General features: G+C 48.4%; 1 protein-coding gene across 2 annotated transcripts in view; it reads left to right on the plus strand.

Moving 5' to 3' along the window:
• LOC138265292 (cytochrome P450 2J2-like) overlaps positions 1–17,696 on the plus strand; it is a 177,360-nt gene that overhangs the window by 105,686 nt on the left and 53,978 nt on the right. For both annotated transcript variants that reach the window (XM_069212897.1, XM_069212898.1), the window contains exon 6: positions 1,904–2,045. In XM_069212897.1, coding sequence (XP_069068998.1) covers positions 1,904–2,045 — 142 coding nt within the window. The remainder of the gene's footprint in view (positions 1–1,903; positions 2,046–17,696) is intronic.

Raw genomic sequence — 17,696 nt, forward strand, 5'->3', positions numbered from 1 at the left:
GAGACAATTTCCCTGGCTCATCAAGGTGCAGGGTTGCCTTCCCTGATGTCCATCCAGGCACAGTCCACTATGGGTCTCTCGACGTCATAGGCTGCTTTTCAGGGAGTCTGTTTGGCATAGATCTGTCAGGCCGGGACCTGGGCTTCAGACTCTACTTTTATCAGGCATTATCATCTGATCTGTGCCCAGTAGGCTGCTAGGAATTTTGGTCATGGTGTTCTGCAGGCTGTTGCAGGGAATACTTCACTCTGACGGTTTTTGTGTCTTCATTAAATTCACTGCATTCATTTGGCTGTGTGGTGTGTGCTTCCTTACCTCCAGGCCTACACCAAGGTCTTCTTCTGGTGTTTGCTTTGGTATGCCTCATGATGTCCGGACTGGGTCGAGGATGAGTAGGACTAAGAGTAATGGGGATTACCAGTAAGTAATCAGAGCATAACAGGCCTCTTACTGATAACAACTCTAAACTGATGGGCAGGGCATTTAGCCAGTGTGCAGGACTTAGGAGGGAGCTTGCCGCATGTCTGCTCTTTTCAATAATTCCTCTTCTGCTTCTTTGACCTTGAAACCATTGCACTGGTAATGTGCCCGAGCAAGGAGCTGTAGCACTGGAGCAATCAGTCAACTGATAGGCACTGCAGCTGATTATGATAGAAGTTGCTCTCAGTCTGCATTCTTCAGCTGTCAGAGTAGCTTCTCCTCCAGCTGAAGTAAAATAATCATTTTTACCTTGCACCATCTTGCCCCTGTTCACCCACACAGAGAAACGTAAAAGGCCCATGTGTGTGTGTACGGTGTAAGGCAGTGGTGTAACGACACTTGAGGGGGCCACCCTGTGAAGTACTTTGAGGAGGCCACTCCCTCTGAATGCCCTTGCTCAGAGTACTGTGCTGAGGGGGTCCCCTGGATCTTGCAAGCCCCCCCGCACCGCGCGGAGGCTGCAGGGGACTTTGGTACACCACCGGTGTAAGGAACAGAGATGTCGACTTCACAACTGGGGAACCAGGTTCACGTCTAGGCCTCGGAACAACATTCTGTGATTGTGGGTATATCACTTAATCTCCCTGTGCCTAAGAATGAGATACACAAAATGCATGTGTACTTGTCTAATATAATGGTGCTCATGTAAAGTTCTCCAGTACCTAGGGGAATAAAACCCTTTACCGCCTGTTTCAAGCAGGAGTAAATATTTGCAGGTTTGGACCTGTTATTTACCTTAGATGGGTAGAAATATGCAGATTTGTAACTGGGCTGCCAGTTTCCTCATGGAAGTACACCTTCTGGGGAAAATAATATGTAATCCCCAATATTTCATGCGGAGACACTGCATTGTTAATTCATGCCCTGATATCTCCCTTCTGAGATAATAGGGAGCTCTTTATGGAGCCCAAGTTTTCTCCATTTTGCAACAGCCTATGTAATACTGTCTATAATACAGATTTAAATAGCTTGTACAGTCACAGCACTTGTTGTCAAAGGCTGGGACCTGTAAGAACACATGGTACCTGCACAAACCAGAATTCAGTTTGGAGACTCTCTGGTTACACACATGCATCGGCAGTGGTCGCATTTTACAAAACCTAAAAAGTAAATTTCCCAAAATTTTTTAACCTTGCATTTATTTTTCATTTAAGGTGTGTGCTGCTATTTTATATGTAGTTCTCTAAAAGGCGAAAGAGCAATAAAATAGAGAATATTGTGTATCTGTTTTCAGTACTACATCTTATGCTTATGAACATTAATTGAATGCAGAAGGTTTCAGTTCAATTCACATTCCATTAATAAGATTAATTAGCATCTTCATCATTTTTCATGCTGAATGAATCAGTACTGCTTCATTACCACAATAGTGTTATTTTGAATGCATTCAACAGCTAAACTTGCTTCTTATCATCTCATCCAGGATACTGGTGATGCCAATTCTACTTTTGACTATGAAAACATGGTGCGCCTTTCAATTGAAATGTTTGCCGCTGGAATTGAGACCACATCAACTACCCTACGATGGGCATTCCTTCATATGGTGACAAAACCAGACATACAAGGTGAGAACCTTCTAGTTGCCACAGTCTCATGCCTCCTGATTTTGAGTGATTCAATTACTTCTCACTAATCCTCATTACATTCGATCTCCTACTTTGGGGGGTATGCTTTCATCCCAAACAGGCCCATGATTTGTCCAAAGCTAAAGTCCTTCTCCCAATGTCTCTATTCTCCTTCTTGTTGTTTCTTAGATCTGAAGTACCCCCTGATTCTTCAGTTTCTAGGCTCAAGCTATACACACCTCATACCTCCCAAGGAGAACTATGCATTGTCCAAAAGCTAAATTCCCCCTCCCAATGTCTCTATTCTCCTTTTGTTGTTTCTTAGATCTGAAGTACTCCATGACTCTTCAGTTTCTAGGCTTAAGCTATAGACACCTCATACCTTCCAAAGAGACCCATGATTTGTCCCAAAGCTAAATTCCTCCTCCCAATGTCTCTATTCTCCTTCTTATTGTTTCTTAGATCTGAAATACACCCTGACACTTCTGTTTTTAGGCTCAAGCTATAGACACCTTGCCCTCACCCACCTAATGGTTGAGAGAAATGTTAGCAAATGTCTGGACCAAAAATCCCTCCATCAGTCACTCAAGAGGCTGCTGCCCCTGGGTGGAACGGCCCTGCACCATTTAAATGTTTTGACTCGTGTCACATTGATAACAGGATATGTATCTCTTTGTGATGGCGAGTTCTCCACAGAACCTGATAATCCCTTCTTAGGACTGCTCAGAGTATTGCAGTTTAAACCTCGGGCATGTATTCACCTATTTTTGGATTACTTATCCTCCAATAGTAGTCACAGGATTTGAAGTTTCTCGCTTGCCCCACAGCCATCTGTCAGTTTTGCCAGTTGTATTGATTTTATTAAGCCAGGTTCTTCATTTCTTCTTTCTTTAATCGAGCTCCAATTATACAAAGAAGTGATTTATTTGATCATGTTATATGAATTTAAAAACAAGCAAAAGCATTCAACAAGTATAAGGACAAAAGGATCAGACATTTACAACTCTCTTAAGGGTTGACAATACTTCTTGTTTGCTACCTATTGAACTTTAGAGTAGCTACACACAAACTATAGGAGAGCCCTTCTTTGTGGAGAAGTACAAGTGATTGATCACCTTTCCTAGATATATGGGGTTCAATTAAGGTTTAATAGATGGTACCCTATCCAGCTCGGTGCCGGAAGACATTACCTCTGCCATCCTGACTGACTAGTGTCCATCAAATAATAGCTAGCTACTAGACCAGCAGACATCTCTGTACCATGTAGAGAACCACTGTAACAGTTGTTGCCTTCAAGGTTCAAAAGATTTGGTGGAGGACTGTCATTTGATTTGACCCCAGACTTGTAGGTTTTTTTTCAGTAACTCTTAAAATGTCAGTTGGTTTTGGAAAACACAAAACTAATGACCCCCACACCGTAGGAATCAACTTTTTTAACTTTGGTTCTCACTGCCAGGATTTTTCTGGTGGTGGTGGACAGAAAAAAAATACAATTCCCCATCCACCCTAAGAAGAGTGAGCTGTGTAATGCCCTTCTTCTGATGGTATCTACTGTGTGGGTTGTTGGGGAAGTATTTGACTAATGGAGCCAAAAGAACTCAGTTGATAGAAACCATACAGGGGATCATTACAACCCTGGCGGTTGGTGATAAAGTGGCAGTAATACTGCCAACAGGCTGGCAGTAAGTACCGCCAAAATATGACCATGACGGAAACAGCTCAGACAGACAGCCACTTTAACACACCGACCGCCGGTGCGGAATCAACAGGCACTACGGCGGTAACCACCTACAGCCAGGCGGAAGACAATGTTTCACCCACTGTCTTGAGACAGTCCAATCTGCCACCTTTTCCGGGGCGGTACCAATGACATCAAAAGCCTGGCGGAAACAGAGCTCAGAAGTGAAATGACTCACCTGTGGAGACTCAGAGAAGAACCATGCCACCATGCAGCCCGAGCTGCATGTCTTCTCTGTGATCTTCTACGTGCTGCTCCACGACAAACAGTAACGACGGTGAAGACGACAACGGTAAGTACAGCTGCCTAGCACACAGGGGAGGGGGTAGGAAAAAGAGAGTGACACACACACGCAACACCCCCATCCCCAGCACCATACACACAAGCAGATGCAATAACAAAACATATTTACCCCGTATCCCTCAGGAATAATGCAAGGACAACTCCAATAGATCAAAGTGAGTGTAATAGGATAAATAGTAGCAATACGTGCATCCAAATCAAAAGGTAGATACATATTTTCAAATGTAGGGATACTGCCCAGTCATCAATGTTCATGGGCCACAGGGGCACATTACAAAGTCCAAGGCCTCACTTGACTCCTGCAACAACATGGAGAGAACACTGCAGGAGCATCAGGTCAAAAATAGGCAGGCACCTCAGGGGGATGGGGAACGGGGGCACCTCAGCCAGCAGATAGAACAACGCCACTGGTCCTGGAGGGGGCAACATGCCTGTGCTTGGTCCTGGGGAGTGCAAGGCCACAGTCTCTCAAGTGGGTGACTTGCCCACTGGTTCTGGAAGGGGCAACATGCCCATTACTCTGTCCTGGGACAGAAAGGCCACAGTCTCTCAAGTGGGTGACTTGCCCACTGGCTCTGGAAGGGGCATCGTGCCCTGTGATCTTCATCCTGGGGAGGATGGGGTGAGTGGATGGCATCTCCACTGGTTCTGGAGGGGGCATCGTGTCCTGTGATCTTCATCTTGGGGAGGATAGGGTGAGTGGATGGCATCACCACTGGCTCTGGAGGGGGCATCGTGCCCAGTGATCTTAATCCTGGGGAGGATGGGGTGAGTGAAAGGCATCTCCACTGGTTCTGGAGGGGGCATCGTGCCCTGCGATCTTCATCTTGGGGAGGATGGGGTGAGTGGGCGGCATCTCCACTGGTTCTGGAGGGGACATCATGCTCTGTGATCTTCATCCTGGGGAGGATGGGGTGAGTGGATGGCATCTCCACTGGTTCTGGAGGGGGCATCGTGCCCTGTGATGCAGATCTTGGGGAGTGCAAGTTCACAGTCTCTCAGGTGGGTGTCATACCCACTGGATTTGCAGGGGGCAGGCTGCACAACAGCCCATGGACACAGGTCTACAGAATGTCTACCGGGGGGGACGGCTGTTCAGTGGTGGCAGTGGTGGTGCTGCTGATGGTGGTGGTGGGGGGAAGCTCCACCCCATCCCCTGCAGCCTCGGACGGCTGCCCACTGCTGCTGCTGGTGGTGGTGGGGGAAGCTCCAGCCTATCCCCTGCAGCCTCGGACGGCTGCCCACTGCTTCTGCTGCTGCTGGTGGGGGGAAGCTCCAGCCCATCCCCTGCTGCCTCTGACGACTGACCACTAGTGCTGGTGGTGGTTGTGGTGCTGGTGGTGGTGCTGGTGGTGGTGCTGCTGGCAGAGCTGGTGGTGGTGGTGGGGGAAGGCTCTATCCCATCCCCTGCAGCCTCGGACAGCTTCCCACTGGTGCTGGTAGTGGTGCTGGTGGCGGCGCTGCTGGCAGAGCTGGTGGTGGGGGGAGGCTCCAGCCCATCCCCAGTAGCCTCAGGTGGCTGAACCACCTTGGTTGGTAGTGGGGTCTCCGACTGAGTCCCAGCACCAGGCCCCTTGTCCTTACTGCCTGCTGGTGCAGGCCCCTTGCCCTTCCTTCCTTCAGCTGGGGGTGGCTCCTTGCCCTTCCTTCCTGCAGCACTTGGGGCTGGCTCCTTGCCCTTCCTTCCTGAAGCACTTGGGGCTGTCTCCTTGCCCTTCCTTCCTGCAGCACTTGAAGCTGGCTCCTTGCCCTTCCTTCCTGCAGCACTTGGGGCTGGCTCCTTGCCCTTCCTTCCTGCAGCACTTGGAGCTGGCTCCTTGCCCTTCATTCCTGCAGCAATTGGGGCTGGTTCCTTGCCCTTCCTTCCTGCAGCACCTCGGGCAGGCACCCTTTCCGTCTGGCTGGCTGGTGGCCGGGATCCTTTCCCACCTGGAGTTGCTGGGGACAGTATTGTGCCCATTGACTGGGTGGCTGAGGTGCTTGCCTGGGTTTTGACCACCCTGGCCTGACGTGAAGGACGGGGGGAGGGGTAGGGAAGAGGTCAATGGTGGAGAGGAAAGGCTTCTTAGGGACATTGGGGGGGGAGAGGGAGAAGGTTTGGGAATGGAGGAAGAGGGAGTGGTTGTAGGAGGAGTCAGTCTGCTGTGTTTGGGTACAGGTGCATGGGCTGGATGCTGTTGTGAGGTGGATAGCTGTTGGGTATCTGAGTGCTTGCATTTGTGTACTTTGGAAGGAGGGGGCACAGACACAGTGGGAGAGGACACAGGGGACGTGTCCGTGGATGTGGGGTTGGTGACTGCCAGTGAGGTGTGTGCCCTGATAGGTGAGCTGGTGATGGGAGGAGGGTGGAGGACGAGGAGGAGGGGGCCACAGTGGAGGCAGTAGATGTTGGTATCTCTGCATCTGGATGGTGTTTGTGTGAGTGCCTGTGGGATGAAGTGTGGTGCTTGTGTCTCCCTGAACCACTCTTGTGTGTTGTCCTGTGTGCATGCTCGTCTGCCTGTGTGCTTGGGATAGGTTGGGGTTGAGGGGAATGGGATTGGGTAGAGGAAGTTGGAGGGAGGAGGGTGGAAACAGGGACAATAGCTGCCATCAGAGAGGACGCCAGAGCCTGGATTGATCTCTGTTGGGCCACCAAGCCAGTATGAATGCCCCACAGAAATGCTTTGGACTGTTGCATTTAGGCTGCCAGCCCCTGGATGGCATTCACATTGGTTGACTGCTCAACAGAGATGGATTGCAGGAGGTCAATAGCCTCCTCACTCAGGGCAGCAGAGCTAACTGGGGCAGAGCCTGAGGTGCCTGGGGCGAAAGAGATGCCCACACTCCTGAGTGAGCTGGCATGGGGCACGGGAAACTCGCTGAGGGGCTGCTGGGAGGGTGGTGCTGGTACGGGGGTGGCGGCTGTACCTGTAGCTGGGGGTGGGCACAGAGGTGTCCATCACCAACAGGAAGCTTCCATCGGAGCAGGTATCCGTGTTCGAACTGTCCCCTCCAGTCTCCACCGTGGTGCTCCCCTCACCCTCCGTCCCAGTGGTGCCCTCACTGTCGGAGTACTCGGCCTCCTGGGTCCTGTAGGATGCAGCTCCTTCCATTGCCGGTACCTCTGCTCCTCCGCCACATGATGCTAATGCACATAAGGACAGGATGACAAAACAAAAAGGGGGGAAGACAAAGGATACACTTGGTCAATGGCGGCTCCAATACCACCGCTGGCGTACACAACACCCTCACACAAAGGGAACAGTCCTACGCACTAGGCAATGCACTACCAGTTACACTGCTAGTCACCAGGCCATGGAAAGGGACACATACCACAAACTGCAGCATACCTGAGACCCACACACCCATGCCCAGTAGTGGATGCCTACTAGCTAGGTTGGAGGAATTTCACATAAGAACCATGCCCAACATGGGACCTACTCTGCAATGTCAGGACTGGCCTAGGGGCACCCACAGGCCCACATCCCCCACCCCGATACCACCCCACCAGGCGTAAGTAGAAATGAAGGGCACTGTACTCACCCCCTTGCTGCTGCTGTGATGCCCCCAAGCGTCCATCCAGCTCCGGATAGGCCACTGGCAGTATGCGGGCCATCAGGGGGGTATAGGTTTGATGGGCACCCCTTCCTCGTTGGGGGACCATCCCCGGCTGGGCCTCCGCTGTCTTCCATGCCCAGCGTCTCAGGTCCTCCCACCGTTTCTGACAGTGGGTGCTCTGCCTGCTTTAGACCCCCGGGGTCTGCACGTCCTTGGCGATGGCACGCCATATACCCTTCTTTTGATGGGCACTGACTTGCAGAGAAAATACACACAGGGAAAGGTATTAGTCAGACCGTACTGCCTGTTACACTCATGGTCAACCATACCCCTTCCCATCCCCATTAGCAGACCCGGCCCAGCATACATGCTGCATGCTGCCCAGGGCCCATCCACCAACCCCTCCTCCATGAGGCCTTCACACACAGCACTCCATGCTTCCATGCCCCATGCATCGTACCCACAGTGTGCTCACCTCTTGGTCTGGAGGCCCATACAGCAGTCGGTACTGGGGTAGGACCCCATCCACTAATCGCTCCAACTCCGCCGAGGTGAAGGCAGGTGTCCTTTTCCCAGTCACACGTGCCATGGTAGGTCCCAGACACAGGTCACAACAGCACATGCAGTGTAGGTCCTCTCCTGTTGAAGGTCAGGTATCAAGTAAGTGAACAGATAGAAAATGGCAGTCACGTCCGCAGCGGTGCGTACTGTCACTGCCGGCATACATCACCATTGTCCACTATACCCCATGGGGCCCAATGATAACCAATAAAGATTTGCACGGCTGTTCCCGACCGCCTCCCACAACGGCACTCAACGTCAGCGGAATTACCTCATTTCCTACTGTCCCTCCATACTGGACAGGCGGACGCCATGGATCCTAACTGAGTCACAGTTCACAATTTCACATTCTGGACATATGCCACCAATATATTGTAACAATCACAATATGCATGGAACTGTAGTGGTTACAATGTACAGATAATGACCAGCTGCTCACTATTTTACCCCATGGACTGCAACCGCTATAGATGAATAGGAGATGGAGACATCCCCGCATGTAGAGACACCTGGTGGACTTGGCAACGATGGAGGACAGGCACATTATCCTCACCTATAGAATTGATAGGGCCACAATCACAGAGCTGTGTGCCCAATTAGAGCCTGACCTGATATCTACTATCCATCACCCCACTGGGATCCCCTCTTTTGTGCAAGTTCTATCTGTGCTAAAGTTTTTGGCAATAGGTTCACAGCCAATGTTCTCAATAGTGCTGACCAGAGTGTTGGCTGCCCTGATTAAACACATGTGCAGCTACATTGTTTTCCCCCAAGTGGAGGATTTGGCCACAGTGAAGGCTGACTTCTATGCAATGGGACATATCCCCAACATCAAGGGTGCGATTGATGGAACACATATTGCATTTGTCCCCCCACCTGCCAGAATGAACAGGTCTTTAGAAATCGTAAAAGTTATCACTCGATGAATGTGCAGATGGTGTGTTTGGCGGACCAGTACATCTCCCATGTTAGTGCTAAGTATCCAGGCTTGGTGCATGAAGCTTTTATCCTGAGAAATAGCAGCATCCCAAATGTGATGGCCCAACTCCAGAGGCACAGGGTGTGGCTAATAGGTGAGCCCTGATTCCCACACAGTGGATGTTGGTGTATGGTGTGGGCCATATGGCATAGTGTGTGGCTAACAGTTGTCCCTCGATATTTACAGGTGACTCTGGTTACCCCAACCTATCATGGCTACTGACCCCTGTGAGGAATCCCAAGACAAGGGCAGAGGAACGTTACAATGAGGCACATGGGCGAACAAGAAGGATTATTAAACGTACATTTGGCCTCCTGAAGGCCAGGTTTCGGTGCCTCCATCTAACTGGTGGATCCCTGTGCTACTCACCCAAGAAGGTCTGCCAGATCATCGTGTCATGCTTCATGTTGCATAACCTTGCCTTAAGAAACCATGTGCCTTTTCTGCAGGAGGAGAAGGAGCTGGAGATGGCCGTGTGGCAGCAGGGGACCCTGTGGACAGTGAAGATGAGGAGGCAGAGGATGAGGATGAGGAGAACAGAAGTGGAGTCATTCGTCAATACTTCCAATGACACACAGGTAAGACAGCGTTATTTCACATTTCATTGACAGTTTGATGTGTGGCATTGTCACTGGCAGGCTGTGAATTCCTACTTCTATGGCCACTCACTGTACCCATTGGCATCTCTTTTTGCAGATGTTGATGCCCCACTACTGCTCCTGGTGTGCTCACTGCAGCCAACTACAGGTCTTTCCTATGTAAACATTACTGTACAGTTGAATTGCAATTTCTTAACCTTGTTAAACAAATACATTTTGAAATCATTTGACATACTCTATACCTTTTTTCTAAGTGTGTTTATTGCAGTGCTCTGATGAAAAGGGGGAAGTGCAATGGGCGAGGGTCATGATGGTGGAAAGTCCAGGTTAGAGTCCAGTCTATTTGTAGCACAGGTGCATTGTCCAAGGGGGCATGGGAAGGGGAGCAATGGCAGTTCAAGGTGGACAGGGTGACAGAGTGGGACACAAGGGTGACAATCAGGAGAGTCTTATTTCCTGGTGGGGGTCTTGGCAATAGTCTGTGGCTTCGGCCTGGATCGCAGGGAGCATTTGCGGGGCGGTTCTCCTTCTGCAGGGGGAGGGGTTCTGGTGGCCTGTTGGTCCTGTGGAGGGGCCTCCTGTCCACTAGCAGCAGCGGAGGGCTATTCAGTAGTCTGGGTAGTGTCAGGGGCCTGCTGGTGTGCCACTGCCTCCCTCATAATGGTGGTCATGTCTGCTAGCACCCCTGCAATGGATACCAGGGTGGTGATAATGGACTTCAAGTCCTCCCTGATCCCCAGGTACTGTCCCTCCTGCAGCTGCATGCTCTCCTGCATCTTGTCAAGGATCTGGCCTAGCGTCTCTGGGAATGTTGGTATGCTCCCAGGATCGCAGTGAGTGCCTCCTGGAGAGTCGGTTCTCTGGGCCTGTCATCCCCCTGGTGCATAGCAGTCCTCCCAGCTTCCCTGTTGTCCTTTGCCTCTGTCCCCTCAACCGTGTGCCCACTGCCACTGACCCCAGGTCCCTGATTGTCCTGGGTTTGTGGTGTGCCCTGGGGCCCCTGTAATGGTGGACACACTGCTGATTGACGTGTCCTGGGGACAGAGGTATGGGCCCGCTGGGAGGGTGCAGTGGAGGTGTTTCCTGAGGGGGGAGGCTCTGTGGTGGTGTGAGACTGTACCTTGGTAACCACCTGTCCTGAGGTCCCTGATGGGCCAGGTTGGTCATCCAGATCCAGGCGACCAGAGCTGCTATCATCACTGTGGGCATCTTCTGTGGGGGGACTGGATGTTGCTGGCACCTCTTCTCCGGTGACATTGGCTGGGGTACCTGTGGGGAAGTAAATGCAGTGTTATTGTTTCTGTGTATGACATATTGTGCATGGGTGGGTTGCCCTCTTGTTGTTATTGCCCTGGCAGCTTTGCTTTGTGTGAGTTGTTATTTGTTGGGCTAGCTGATTGTCTCTAGTATGCATGTTGTAGTGATAGGTGTCCATGCAGGTCTGTGAGTGGTGTCCATGCATTGGTATAGCATGCAGGGATTGGCATTGGGATGAGTGAGATGTGATAGTAATAGAGAGTTGACTTACTAGAGTACAGTCCTCCTGCTACTCCTGCCAGACCCTTAGGATGCATGATTGCCAAGACTTGCTCCTCCCATGTTGTTAGTTGTGGGGGAGGAAGCGGGGGTCCTCTGCCAGTCCTCTGTACTGCGAGTTGATGTCTTGCTGCAATGGAACATACCTTCTCCTGTAGGTCTTTCCACCTCTTCCTGATGTTATCCCTTTTTCTGAGGTGCTGTCCCACGGTGTTGACCTGTCCACGATTCTCCGCCATTGCTTCACCTTCCTAGCAATGGATATCTGCTGCACCTGTGATCCAAATAGCTGTGGATCTACCCAGATGATTTCCTCCACCATGACTCACAGCTCCTCCTCAGAGAATCTGGGGTGTTGTTGTGGTGCCATGAGTGTAGTGTCAGTGGTGTGGGCGGGGATGTGTAGGGTGATGTGTTAGGGTGTGTGATGTAAGGTGCATGGGTGGTGTATAGGTGATGGTGGTATGTGGCTCAGGTTGTGTGAGTGCTCTTGCTGTCTCTCTCTGCTGGCAATTATTGTTATTTGTAAAGGGTTGTGGGTAATGTGGGTGTGTGTTTTATAGTGGTGTGGGTGTGTGGGTGTGGTATGTGTATGTGTGTCAGGTGTGTGTAGTTTGAGTTGTCCAATGTGGTGTTGTTTTGTTTGAGTGTGTGTATTTTGAGCGCGCGGTATGTACCGCCAATGGTTTACCACGGTTGAATGTCTGCCGTGGTGATTTGTGAGTCATTATGTGGTCGGCGTAGTTCTTTTTGCGTAACGGTGTGGGTTTTGATACCGCCAGTTTATCACTGACCTTTGGGCTGGCGGATTTTTGTGTGTGGCCGAATAGTGACAGATTGGTGTGTGTGTGTCTCATAATATGGTAAGTGGATATCCGCGGCGGCAGCGGTATGTTGGAGGCAATCAGCATGGCGGTAAGTGGGATTTACCACCAATGCATAATGAGGGCCACAGTTCCTAAGTGTATCCAAATGAGGCAGTCAGACTGTGGGGTTTGTCAGATAGTGCAGTCTGTTTGACGGCTGAACAGCATCTGCTATTGCTCTTGATTAACCCCCTTCTGGAGCCATATCCTGTCAGTTTTCAGACCTGTAATTGGAGGTTCGTTAGAGTGTGGTTCATAGGTTAGCAATTTCAGAGCAGGAAATCAAAACATCATCTTAAATTGAAATCACAACATTACTAATGATCTTTCATGCTGGATTTTTGCCACACTTGCAATAATAGCAACTTCCTGAATATCAAGCTAATGATCTAGGAAGTTGGCATAAGATGGCGTTAACACACAAGATAGTGATGTTTCCCTGCATGCAAAGAGATATACTATTGTGCCCTCAAACCACCAACATATTCCCCTACATGTATGGCTGGAGATGGGGACATCTCAAGACGTGGGAAAAAACTGGTTCTTGGTGGCCCTGACCTCTGGCAACTGAACAATATGAGCAGCTAATAGTGCCAATATCTGGAATCACCTCCCAGCTTCCCTGTTTATATCCTCTTCCACTGCAATATTTCCAATCCAGATCTACGCAATTTGTTCAACAATGTGCTTAACAAAATGTATTGAGAGAACATGATGACTGTATATTCACTGAAGTCAGACAGCATGTGACAATGTTCAGCAAGTTATCTTCCTTGTTTGTTATAAGGTTCAATCACAGAGGGTTCAAATTGACTGTTCTCTTTGTGTTAGTCATATACCCTTACCGTTGGATCACAAAAATTACTTCAACTATATGCCATTTCACCATGAGCTTGCATCTTCCTGACACCTCTAGCTCTTTTGTATTGTCTTCTCAAGATAAATCTGTGATTTATGAAACCTTGCCAACAGTAAGAATGTTACTCCCACATTTGTCCATCATGCTATGCTAATGGTAAGCTAGCACCAAGTGGAGCTTCTTTTAGTTTAGCAGAAGGCTATGCTGTCTCAGTATTTCACATACGCTGAGGGTGTAGAAGGATTATTGGCTCACCAGTCGAGTGTGGTTCAGCCCACTTGTGAGGTCTCAGACTTGAATTGCAGGGCCACGGTGCTACTCGGCCCTAACCATGGTAGATGAAGCCATTTGCCACTAGAGTACATAAGTATGTTTTTCTATAGCTCCGCACACTGGGCCAAGTACATTCTTTCCATACTTGACTCTCAAGGTAGCCTACATGAGCAGTCAAAGGCTTCTCAGGAAAGTAGTGTCGGGACAAGAGCTCAGAACACAACAATCAGTCAACAGAAAGAATAACCTATTGTCCAGTCTAGTGCTTAACCTTTGAATTAAAAGAAGGTACTTTAATCACACAGTATAATATAACACAGAACAATTATAGGAATTTTACACAGAGTCGTGCTCCTATTTGGAAGAGGTATCATCTTTGGCAGAATTGGCTTCTGTAGGTTGTGTACAAAGAGGATGCTGGGATGGCAGGGGTGGCATCCAGGCAGATCTTAATCTTGTAGATATCTTCACTCTCCAGGCCGATCGGGGCTCAGATCCCTGCAGCAATGAAGCGGTCTCACTCCAACAGTGGTAGGGCAGCACCAGTCTTTCAGTTGGAGCACACTGCCAATAACACACAACGGTTGATTCCTGCAGAGATTTTAAATGTGGTTCACAACAAGAACAATTGAGGAATACTGGGGGGACCCCCTTCCGCTCATAAATAGTTGTGCCTGGCTTTACGTCATTGTAATCCAGCGCTGGTGACACAGCAGTTCTTTGAGTCTTCTGCAGGGCATTCCCATAGTTGCTCATGAACCACTGGGCCCGGAAAAGAGCTGGGCAGTATGGGCACACTTTTATAGACATTCTTCAGACAGATATGGATCCAGTGTGTAAGGTTTCAAAACCTGTTTGGGGTGATTCTTCTTAAATTTCATTGTCTGGCTGTTCATCAGACACAGCCTTCGTGCTATGTGGTGACTCTCATAGCAGACAGCGATGAGGCTGATTCCAGGCAGGATTATTCAAAACAAGGGCACAATGAAGTGCAACGTCTGCAAATGACTGTTATCAGCATCCCTGAAGGAGTAATCAGATACAGAAAAAAGGACATCTCATGCCGAGGAACGCCCTCACCTTGAACAACAGAAATTCAGTCCTTCCCCTCACTTGTACTATATGCCAAATGGTCAGCCATTTGCCTTTAAGGACCTCATTGATTTTTTTATGGAGAGTTCTGTCTCCATCTGCTTCACTTCAGTGTCTGGGTCTCCAACGTTCAACCACAGGAATGCCATCAATACACTTCCACTGTCTGTGGAAGCCTCATCTCTTGGTACTCTCTCTCTCTCTCTCTCTCTCTCTCTCTCTCTCTCTCTCGGTCATGCATAATCTGATGGTTCTATTTTAATGGGCTAAGAGAAGTGCCATATGATTACAGACATCTTGTAGATTGTCAGGTTTCTTTTTTGCAGGGCATCTGACATTCACTTATTGAAAGCAGACATCCCAATGCTGAAAGCATGTCACCAGGTAGAACCAGGCTTTCTCAGTTTAGAACATGCACACTTCAGTTTGTGAATCTTCAATAGGAGAATTGGCCTTATGGTACCTCTTAGGCTGTTCTTTTTGACGACATCATAGAGGAGATGCTTTTAGTCTCCACTGAGAGGCCAAGCGATATTTCTTCCATTCAGCAGTCTGGGGCCCTGACTGTGGACCAGGGAGTTTCTTCATCGGTGTTATTAGGCAAAACCTAACCCGCTCTGTGCACCATCCCACCAGTGTTTTCCCATCACAGGGTCAACAAGGCTAGAGAATTCCCTTCAGGTCTTTAACAACTGCATGTGACCCATGAGGTAGTCCTGACCACTAAAATTAGGTGTCCACCCAGTCAACACCGCTCATCACTCTCAGAAATTTTTGCCTGAGATGGGACCCTTGCCAGTGGGTACATGCATCAGGAGGATCTAACCCTGTTATAGCTTGTAATGAAGGGAATGATCAAAACTGGACTGGAACTGACAGTTAAATGCACCTTTCATCAGTTTGAGGTTGGGTAATGTTAATGTTGGTACTCGCTGGGCTTGGTAGAATTAAAGTCAAAATGCCATATAGCGGATATACAGGACAGGCCCACTAGGCCAATGATACTACTTTCTGTAAATAAGCCTTATTCCATGGCTCTGATGTCATTCTCCAGTATAGCCTGTATGAAGCTGTTCATAATAATAGTGTGTAAGGCAGAGGGATTTATCCTGACTTTCCACAATCATAATTGGTGACATCATCCTTTTGCCCTGATATGTATGCTTTGTACCTCCTAGCTCCTGGACATACTAGGGGGCAGATTTAAGAAAAGTGCTGCTGCATCCAATGCAGTGCCACTTTTTTTGCGCCCCTTAGTGCCCCCCTAATGCCACCAAGTATGCATTGTATTAAACATATGGTGCACCATGGCGGTAGTTAGGGAACCAGCGTCCACATTTTTTACGCTAGTTTGGCACTTTGCAGGATTAGCGCCACAAATGTTGACACTAATCATGCAAAGCATATTGAGGCCCACTGAAAACAATGGTGGGCCTCCTTTTAACACCTGCTCTGCGCAGGCATTAAAAATGCCGCTAGAAATAATGCAAAGAAATCTTTTACATTTCATTGTGTTACTTTTGTCGACCCCATAATGAGGGAATGCCCACCTTGCGTACATTATGCTTGGTGCAGGCATTATGTGGCACAAAGGGTTACAAAGTGGAGCAGTGCATGTATTGTGCCACTTTGTAAATATGGTGCAGCGTTTTTTCCATAATATCGCCACATAAGTGTAAAATATTGTGCTTATATGGCGATATATGGCACCAGGCCCTCTCAAATCAGGGCCTAGGTGTCCCAACCCTGACGGACCTTATGAGACAGTGCAGTACTTTGGAGCACATGCAGGCATGCAACCTAGCCTTCATACAAACTATCTATTCTCACTCATACCATGAGGAAGACGTTTTTGCAACCCACAAGAAAAGGGGCAAGTATGTAAGTTACTGTTATATCTGTATCATGAGCAGTTTCAACAACTTACTAAAGACCATGGGTGTTCCAGAAGGGCGGTAGCGCTCCAGGTGCTGCACGGTACCATAGTCCAAAGAGGTGCGCTCAGTGCGTGGCTGAACATCTATGTCACCTGAACTGATCACAGTCACCTGACTGTGTGGCACATCATACATAAATTCATAATTCAATACAGAAGATGTTAATTGTAAGTGTCTTAATTTACCAAACAACTGCCAGGATTTTCAGGAAAGGGGCATAGGCAATCCTTATAACCAGCCTTTCCCACAATGATTGTCTGTCCAAAGGATTTTAAGGGAGGTTCCTAATCCTAGATAACAGAGATTTTAATGTGATATCAGTTCCTGTATAAATCATATACAAGAGAGAGAATCACAAAATGAAGATGTGTTGCAGTGTATTTATTTCCTTTTTTTCATCATCATCGCCTGCTTGATTCTATTTTCATTCCTGATGTTTGCATCTGGAAATTGGATATTCCTTTCAAATTCTACATTTAGAATTCTTGCTTGGCCTTTGTTCCTTCTTCCTAGTGTCAGGGAGAGAATGGTGCCTTGCTGATTTCTTTAGCACCAGTCTTCATCTTCAATCATGAGTCACAAGATTGTGGCAGCAGGGTTTTCCCGTTTGTGGGGTATTCCTCCTTGCTGGGACCCTCTTAACATGTACTACATATACTAACCTGTACAAGCTGACTCTTGGCTACTGGGAGAATCTGCACTTTCTTCTGCAATCAAGAAGAAGACTCAACAGGCCTCATTTTCCAGTCCTTGACCATTATGCCCTTTCATATACCTATGTAAATACAGTGTAACTTACGCAAGGATTGGTTCTGTATGTTTCATGGTGTGAGATAGTCATAAGTCCGAAAACCTCGTGTGTGAATTTGACTCTACATTCTGAAGATTAAAGTACTGAAGAAAACATTATGCAACAGTATTAAGGTCAGAAATATTGCATGGCCATTAAATGTATTGTTTATAATTCGCCTCTGCCTCAAGGTATACTTTTGGACCTGACAGTCTTAGGGTGGTCTTCCCTCCAACTTTTTGCCTACCTCCTCTATTTTTCTGACCTCGTTTTGGGTGGCTTTAGCAATCCAGTGCTATGGTGGTTATGCTCTCTCCCCTAAACAAGATAATATTGGATCAGCCTTAATTGGCATATTTAATTTACTTATAACTGTCTAGTAAAGTGGTATTACATGTACCAGAGCCTCTAAATTGAATACTACTAGTGAGCCTCCAGCATGGATTGCCCCACCCATTTATGTAGCCCTATAACTATGACTGAGGCCTGCCATTGGAGAGCCTCCATGTGCAGTTTACAATGCTGTGTCAATCTGCCAAATAACCCTTTTTCCAGTTCTAAACCTTCCCTTTTCTTAA

The sequence above is a fragment of the Pleurodeles waltl genome, chromosome 11, assembly GCF_031143425.1.
Source record: "Pleurodeles waltl isolate 20211129_DDA chromosome 11, aPleWal1.hap1.20221129, whole genome shotgun sequence".
Classification (NCBI taxonomy): domain Eukaryota; kingdom Metazoa; phylum Chordata; class Amphibia; order Caudata; family Salamandridae; genus Pleurodeles; species Pleurodeles waltl.